The sequence below is a fragment of the Lycium ferocissimum genome, chromosome 6, assembly GCF_029784015.1.
Source record: "Lycium ferocissimum isolate CSIRO_LF1 chromosome 6, AGI_CSIRO_Lferr_CH_V1, whole genome shotgun sequence".
Classification (NCBI taxonomy): domain Eukaryota; kingdom Viridiplantae; phylum Streptophyta; class Magnoliopsida; order Solanales; family Solanaceae; genus Lycium; species Lycium ferocissimum.
In genome coordinates this window covers 30,381,080-30,389,061 of record NC_081347.1, presented here as the reverse complement: position 1 = coordinate 30,389,061, position 7,982 = coordinate 30,381,080, and the positions used below count along the sequence as shown (strand labels likewise).

At 37.7% G+C, this 7,982-nt stretch overlaps 1 protein-coding gene across 3 annotated transcripts in view; it reads left to right on the top strand.

Annotated features, from left to right (window-relative positions):
• Positions 1-230: 230 nt before the first annotated feature.
• LOC132059610 (regulator of nonsense transcripts UPF2) overlaps positions 231-7,982 on the top strand; it is an 18,666-nt gene continuing 10,914 nt past the window's right edge. Inside the window, exons 1-9 of one of the 3 annotated variants that reach the window (XM_059452264.1) lie at positions 231-389; positions 1,795-1,890; positions 2,051-2,138; positions 2,780-2,982; positions 4,200-4,544; positions 5,170-5,274; positions 5,535-5,662; positions 7,443-7,619; positions 7,712-7,793. In XM_059452264.1, coding sequence (XP_059308247.1) covers positions 1,828-1,890; positions 2,051-2,138; positions 2,780-2,982; positions 4,200-4,544; positions 5,170-5,274; positions 5,535-5,662; positions 7,443-7,619; positions 7,712-7,793 — 1,191 coding nt within the window. In that variant the 5' untranslated portion in view covers positions 231-389; positions 1,795-1,827. Of the gene's footprint in view, positions 390-1,347; positions 1,372-1,794; positions 1,891-2,050; positions 2,139-2,779; positions 2,983-4,199; positions 4,545-5,169; positions 5,275-5,534; positions 5,663-7,442; positions 7,620-7,711; positions 7,794-7,982 lie in introns of those variants that run through there. The other 2 variants (XM_059452266.1, XM_059452265.1) reach the window with 2 other exon arrangements.

Sequence of the window (7,982 nt, the reverse complement as noted above, 5' to 3'; positions counted from 1 at the left end):
ATTGTAATTTCTTCAATCCGAAAATCGAAATCTTCATATCCAATCCGATGGCCTGATCGCGCAGCCCTACCTGTTACCACTTGGTATAAACGAAGTTTGTTTATCCAAAAATATTTTTTTAAAGAAAAAAAAGGATTTAAAAAGAAAATGAAAAAAGAGGAAAGGGGAAAAGTAGAAAAAAGAAAACGAATTTCCATGTGTATTTGTTGAGAAGTTTATAAGAGCTCAAATAAAGCATCCTGGTCTTCTTGTCCCAGTACCGGGGTTTTATTTGCTGCATAATAAAAGTGTAGAAGAACAATAGCGAACCCTCCATTCAACTTTAAAAACTGCTATTACTACATTTTGGTGATTTGCTAGCTCTTAATTTTTTCCTTCTTCGACCAACGGTAAGCCCCAATTTTCGACTCGTAATATCAAATCTCTAAATTTAACTCATTTATTTTGATCCTCGTTGGTGAATCACTCTTAATTTGTTTCGTACCCTAATTTTGATTGATTGGCTAATTTCATGTGTTACCGGAGTAGGTTATTTGAGATGACTCGGCCAATTTTCTATTATTTCTTAATTTTTTTATTACTCGCTTGTGTCCATTTCTTGTGTAGCGAAATGGAGTTTCCGTTTAAGATTAAAAAAACCGTTTTGCGATTGATTTTTGTAATTGTGAACTGGGTTGCAATGCTTTATGTTTGCTCTTACTGCATAAAAGGAAGAATATACTCATAATATTTTTTTCTTCTTTTAATATTTCTTAATGCGATAATGACTCCAATTTTGTCACGGTGTCTGAATCTTCCTTTTGCTTTTGTGAAATTTATTTTTTGTAAATTTCTCTAAAGGAGGAAAAAATAAAATAAAAAATAAAGAAGAAAAGAACAACAACAGCAACGTACCCAGTGTATTCCTACAAGGTAGAGAGGTTGTTTCCGATAGACTCTCCGAGAAGAAAAGAAAGCCAATAAAGGTATGTTGTGGAGGACGCTTATTAGGGTAGAAGGTTGGTAGGTAGTAGAGCGCTGTCTCGTGTATCCTTCCATACTAGTAGGCATAGTATTATTTTTGTAGTTTTCTGCCCTTCAATTATCTGCTACCTCTTGTACTTCGTTTATCGTATTAGTTTGCTGCAGTTACTGTTACTTTTCTTCATACTGCTTATGTATAGTATTTTTGCCATAGCTTCTTTACTTTCGTCTATTCTTATCTGACCCTTTTTGTCATATTTTTTTTTCTTGAGCCGGGGGTCTTTCGGAAACAGCCTCTCTACCTCCCAAGGTAGAGGTAAGGTCTGTGTACACTCTACCCTCCCCAGACCCCACTTGTGGAATTACACTGGGTATGTTGTTGTTGTATTATGAATTCTCAGTTGTCAGGTAAGTCACAATTTCCTAGTAATTTGTAAATTCTTTTGAATGGGCTTCAATTCTAAGCTCTAACCTTCTTCTTTTTTTGGTGAAAATTGTGGTTAAGTAGAATAGAACCGTTGACCTCTTCTAACTTGGGACTCAAAATTAACCTACAAGCCAAAGCTCTTCTTTGTTTATTCTCAGTTCTAACTATGTTAAGTTTCCACGTTTGATTAACTTGAAGTTCTTTTATAAATAAAAGGGTCTTTTCGATAAAGATAAAAAAAAAGTTCTTTTATGGTAAACGTCTGTCCTGTAGGGCTCTTCAGTTAATGTCAAATACTGAAGGTGTTCAATATCTGTAACAATATTTTTTGGTCTACCATGATTGTTATAAATAAAGAGAACGTGATCGTCAATATTCCTGCTAATTAAATATTTCCTGAATAGCTAAAGACTGGAGCCGGTCGTATAGACAAAAAGATGGAACATCCTGAGGATGAATGTCGGGTTGGAGCGGAACACCCGGAAAAACATGAAGATGAGGTAATGCAATTATTTTCAAGAGAGGATTTTCTTATTTTTCTTTGGTAAAATAGTTAATCAACAGCTTTGATGAAGTTCCAATAACATTTGTGGTGTTTCCTGCCTTTTCTTACTGAATTTAAGTTGTTCTACAATTATTTATGTCGGTATCTTCATGCAGGAAGCTGTGGCTCGTCATGAGGAATTCAAGAAATCTGTTGAGGCAAAGATGGTTCTTAGGCAGACTAATCTGAATCCAGAACGGCCAGGTTGCTTTGAGTGTAGTATTATTTGTGAAATCATTTCTTCCATTATTTTCCTCACTCCATTTCTTTTTCCTTCCATTCCTCATTTCCTTTTCCTTCTTTGTAGTTTTCATGAACTTGTAAGCGGTAAACATGAGAATTGACATGTAACAATTAGTTAACTCTGGATATTGACGGTACAATCTTTTATCCTTATTGGAAGTTACATGTCAAGTGGGAATAACCAGATAAAAGTTACTATTTGATTTGCTAGATTACTTTGTTAGTGGCCTCAGAAGTTTGATCCCAGGAATAAATAGTTTATATACTAAAACAGTTTTAAATTACACTTCCGTTCATACATATTCTATATGTTTTTCTTTCATGGTAATAGGTGGTAACAAGTATATAAGTGGTTTTAGTAACTTATGTTATTTTTGATTCAATTTTTTCCTCCTCTAGTTGGTTTTCTAAGAGGTGATTCTTTCTCAAGGTCAATGACTATATATTTTCTCTACTCCTATATTAGCACTTGTTAGCACATATGTAGCTATTCAGAAGTTTGGAAACTTGGTTTCGTATGGAATATGTATCTTCCCTGTTGAACGTATGGTGCAGTTTGGTTGAGGCTGACCTGCTGATTTTTTTTTTTTTTTTAATTTCAGACACTGGCTTTCTCAGGACGTTGGATTCTAGTATTAAGCGCAATACTGCAGTTATTAAAAAACTAAAACAGATTAATGAAGAGCAGCGAGAAGGTTTGATGGAAGAGTTGCGCGGTGTCAACTTAAGCAAGTTTGTAAGTGAAGCGGTGACTGCTATTTGTGATGCAAAGCTTCGGTCCGCAGACATACAAGCTGCAGTGCAGGTAGCTACTTGATTGATCTCCGATTTTGTTTAATTGTCAACAGTTTACTTTTTCTAACAAGTTTGCTTTGCCTTGCGGTTGCTGGAATTGTTAGGTAATTGCCTACAATAAACATTGTTTTAAACTTCATACTACACTGGATCGTAAAATGCAAGAAGTGTGGGCAAATAAAACTATAATAGCTTTAGGGTGAAACTGTATTCCGAAATCTTGTTGTGCCCTGCTGACTGTGGTAACGATGGTATTTGCTGAGAATGGCCAAAAGTTGGTCACCAATGGTACTTATGGTGCTGGAATTTGTCAATAGTTTGACAAGAATTGAAGAACTTTGTCAAATTGAAGATTAGGGTTAATTAAATCTCCGTAGGAAAATTGTGATTTAAAGAGAATTACTCAAAAGAGTGAGATGATTGAACCCTCAAACTTCACCTTCGTTTTTTGCTGTTAATTGCTGTCCACAAGCGAGACCAGGAATTTTCACTTTCCATTAACTTCTGCAATTTCTCTTTGGTGAGACTCAGCTTCTTCTCTGTTGGGACGTGCTCCCTATAGCTGACGGCGAACTGAGTTTTTCTATCCAGACTTCAGACCATGTTTTCTTTTGTACTTGGCCTCTTCATTCTTGGGAATTTAGATTGTTGTCATTCAGTTCATTGTCTGTATGCTTTTTGTGGTAAAAAATCTGAAACATTACTCAGTATTTGCGGGTATCAATACTATATTGTACCAACTACTTTTACCGGTACATAGGACGTACAACCATGGAGGCTAGCTTTTGGTAAATATCATATAGTAGACCCTCCTAACGTTCTTGTATAACTGACTTTTGTATAGAATCCTAATGGAAAGAGCCGGAAGGAATCTTTAGCTTACTTATGTATTCTTCTAAAAAAAAAAGAACACACACCATATCTCATTTTGTGTCTGGCAATAGAAAGTCATATTAGAGTAAGCGTCTTAGCTGACTTACTCAAAATTGTATCCCACATGGCATGGCAACATGGAGGTGATATATGCTTTAGAGGACATGTATTTGGCTGCGTGGTTCTTAATTAGCACATATTCTCTCTTTAGAATCTTGTAAAAAAGGACTTCTTACGTTCTTGCCTAAGACAAGCTTCTAATATAAATAAACAGGGTGAAGTATAAGCTTTATGTTTCTCTTTTGTACATACACTGTTTGCTATTTCTATTAATGTATCTTCTTCCTGGCCCAGATCTGTTCTTTGCTTCATCAGCGGTACAAAGACTTCTCACCAAGTCTTGTTCAAGGACTTGTGAAAGTCTTCTTTCCTGGAAAAGCTGCAGAGGATGTAGATGTGGACAGGAATGCGAGGGCTATGAAAAAGCGTAGCACTTTAAAACTTCTTATGGAACTTTACTTTGTTGGAGTTGTTGACGATACTGGCATCTTTGTGAATATTGTTAAGGACCTCACCAGTATTGAACATTTGAAGGACCGTGATGCAACTCAGACTAATTTGTCTCTCCTTGCTAGCTTTGCTCGACAAGGAAGATACCTGCTTGGGCTTCCATTGGCTGGGCAAGATATTCGTGAAGAGGTAAACACCTCCCTTTCCTTTCTTCCTCCCTTCTCGAGCAAAATTTGTAATGTTGAAAAGTTAGTATTAGAACTAGCTTGCTCTCTGCTACTTATGACACATCAGTATTTTTTCTCTATGATTCTTAACTCAGGTAAAGGACCATACTTCAAAACATCTCTCTGTAGTCTATTACTGTACTCAATATACGGTTTCATAAACCCTTTATTTTCTGTTAGTTCTGCGCTTCCGTATATTGGTTGATTTACCATTTTGTCCTTATGAAGTCTTTATCTACTCCAAAGACTCTGGTAGTTGGATAGTTCCCTGGGATATATGCCATTCGTAGTGTAGAGACCATTTTGAGCATGGCTTGATTGTTGTCTGTGGAAGGTGTTAAAGGTTGTTGAAGTAGATGGATTGCCGGTGAATGACATGACACAAGTCTTGGTTGGGATGCCGATTCGCCTCTTTTAAGCCAATTTGTTTTGGAATTACAGTTTTGACTTCAGAATAGAAGTTTCTGATGAGTTGTAACTTGCTAGCGTTTGATGTTGTTAATGTGTTTCTTTGTTTAATGCCTCATTACAGTCTGCTAATGTTTCTCCATGTTCATAACTTCTTGTAACGTTGCCCACTACTGCAGCTTTTCAAGGCCCTTAATGTGACTACTGATCAGAAAAGGTTCTTTAGAAAGGCATTCCAAACATATTATGATGCGGCTGTAGAACTTCTTCAGTCAGAGCATGCTGTAAGGCTCTTTTCTCTCTTAAATTGGAAGACTTTGAATCTAGATGGGAAGGTGCGGGATTATTAGTGTGATCCAGTCTTCTCTTCCTCAGTTTTTGGTGCCTTTAATAAGTATACCATTCTTGAGCCATCTTTAAAAGCGCTTGTACACAGAATCTTCTTTTTCTATGCTGCTTTCCCGAAAGCTTCTAAATTCACACAATTGTCCCTTTGATAATTGTGATGACTGATGATACTTTTCTTTTTGACACCAAATTGAAGTCACTTCGGCAAATGGAGCATGAAAATGAGAAGATTTTATCTGCCAAAGGTGAACTGAATGAGGAGAATGCTTCTGCGTATGAAAAGCTGCGGAAAGCTTATGATCAGCTGTATCGTGGCATCTCAGGGTAAGTGCCTATATATTTATTGATGTACTGTCTGATGTCATGGGAGATGAATTTCAAGTGCTTACTCCTTTTGTACCCTAAAAGGCAGGTGAGGAGAGTATTGACTTTCACGAGCGTTCAGATTCTCAGCTCCATGCTTGCAAGAAATAGTTGTATCTTTACTTGTTCAGTCGAGCTCTGTGATTTACAGATCCCTCGACTCTAAGCCAATCTCTTAGTCAATGGTGTTAACCAGCCCTGAATGATGTTTCACACGTTAGTTGCTAGAGATAATAGGCTAGTACAATTCCTCTCGCATGCAAGTTTGAGTGTTGGCTGTGCTTGAACGAGAGACTGTAAGCTCTTTTTTACTGTTTGAACTTCTTATCATTCAGCAAATTATAGATAAGATCTTTCCTGTTCCTGTAGACTAGAGAAAGCTGGACTGCATGCTGTCTTTTGATAACACCCAATGATGATGGTCTTGAAGGCATGCATAAGTATTCTTGTCCTAGTTATCTCCCTCAAACAGCTTCCTGACTAGAATTTGCATATGATTTTGATGAAGGTGGGTTATAAAGTTCTTGTGGGAGACATGAGACAAAATTAAGGGGCCTAGGGTAGACGGCTAGTTTTTGACTACTTACCCCAGAATACAGATTGGCTGAAAGATTTATGAGTAACTAAATTCCTAGTTTTTATAAAATTGAACATGACATGGATAGATAATTAACGCCAGGATAATAAAGTAGAAAATGAGGACGGATGAGCAGACAATCTCATCAACTATATATTCTGGAGCACCCTCCTAATGTTACCAACTTTTTATTCTTTCCGGGTCTGGGATAATGGTTACGAGCACGTCTACATCTGATAAAAGAATATAATGGTTAAGAGCACTTTACTTGAATGTGAATGACTCTACAGTTAGCTTAAGTTGCAAAACAGGTTGAAGCTGGGAATTCCCTATACTTCCCTTGGTCTGAAATCTCTGTGCATGTCCTTCACCCTAGTACGGGGGAAAGGATTTTGAACTCATACATGAGACTCTGCTTATATGTGCGATATGAATCCATCAGCTGTATATCTGAACTCTTTTATCTATTATGATGTTTATGTGTCCAGCAACAACCAAATTGATACAGAAGCCTGAAGCCTTTTTTCTAACCCAGAATAAGAGGCATATGACCCGCAAGGGTGGCTCAGTTGGTTGAGCATGGGGCTTCCATAATGGAGGTCTCAGGTTCGAAACCCCCTGCCTACAACAGCAGGGGATTTGCTTTCTGGGTCGAGCTCGTCGCACGGGGCTTGCCTAGTGCGGGTTATCTCTTCTGTGTGGTTTAAGGGCTATTCTGTAGGAGCGGGGTTTACCTATGCGCACCCGAAGGGTGGCGGCTGCAGGTTCCCTTGTCATAAAAATAAAATAAAAATAGAGGCATATGTCTCATGTCGTAGCATCTTTTGCTAACCAGCACTTGCAATCAGTGAAAACTGAAATTATGACAAGTAAAGGTACTGGGCCAATAATCTTCTCTCACTAGGGTCTGAGTGGGGTTAACTACTTTTAACCATGCCTACACAGCACATGCTACATTTACTGGCTGTTACTTTTTATTCCTACATGACTCATTTCATTATATGCCTTGAAGCTGTGTTTGTGGGTTTTGACTAAGAATTTGTTCTAAAGTTCTGAACTCTCTCTTCGCCTGTTTAGTTTTGTACCTTTCTTTAATTCCAGAAAATCTTTATGTTTCCTGTTTTTTACATTCAGACAATAATCTATTGCATTCCCGTATTGCAGATTGGCAGAAGCACTTGACATGCAACCTCCGGTGATGCCTGAGGATGGCCATACAACCAGGGTAACCTCGGGGGAGGATACATCATCCCCTGGTGGCAGTAAAGATTCTTCTGTCCTTGAGGCCCTGTGGGATGATGAAGATACAAGGGCTTTCTATGAGGGTCTTCCAGATCTCAGGTTATCTTTCATCAGGATACTTTGAAGAGTTGTTTTAGGAAAGTCTAGTAATAGCAACATGTATTCATAAGTTAACAAGTTCCCTTTCGCAGAGCATTTGTTCCAGCTGTATTGCTCGGAGAAGCAGAACCGAAGTTGAGTGAACAACCTGCGAAGGTGCAAGAGCATTCAATTGTAAGAATTTAGGTGTCATCATGTATCTTATCTCTTTTACTTCCCCTCTGGCGTCTGATGTTATAACAGGAACTATCATCACTCTTAGCTCAAGGAATATTCAAGTTAACTTTATGGGATATATTTATCAAATTTATTCTGAAAGAAAGCGTCGGAGGAATGGGTTTACAACAATGAATAGACACTTGA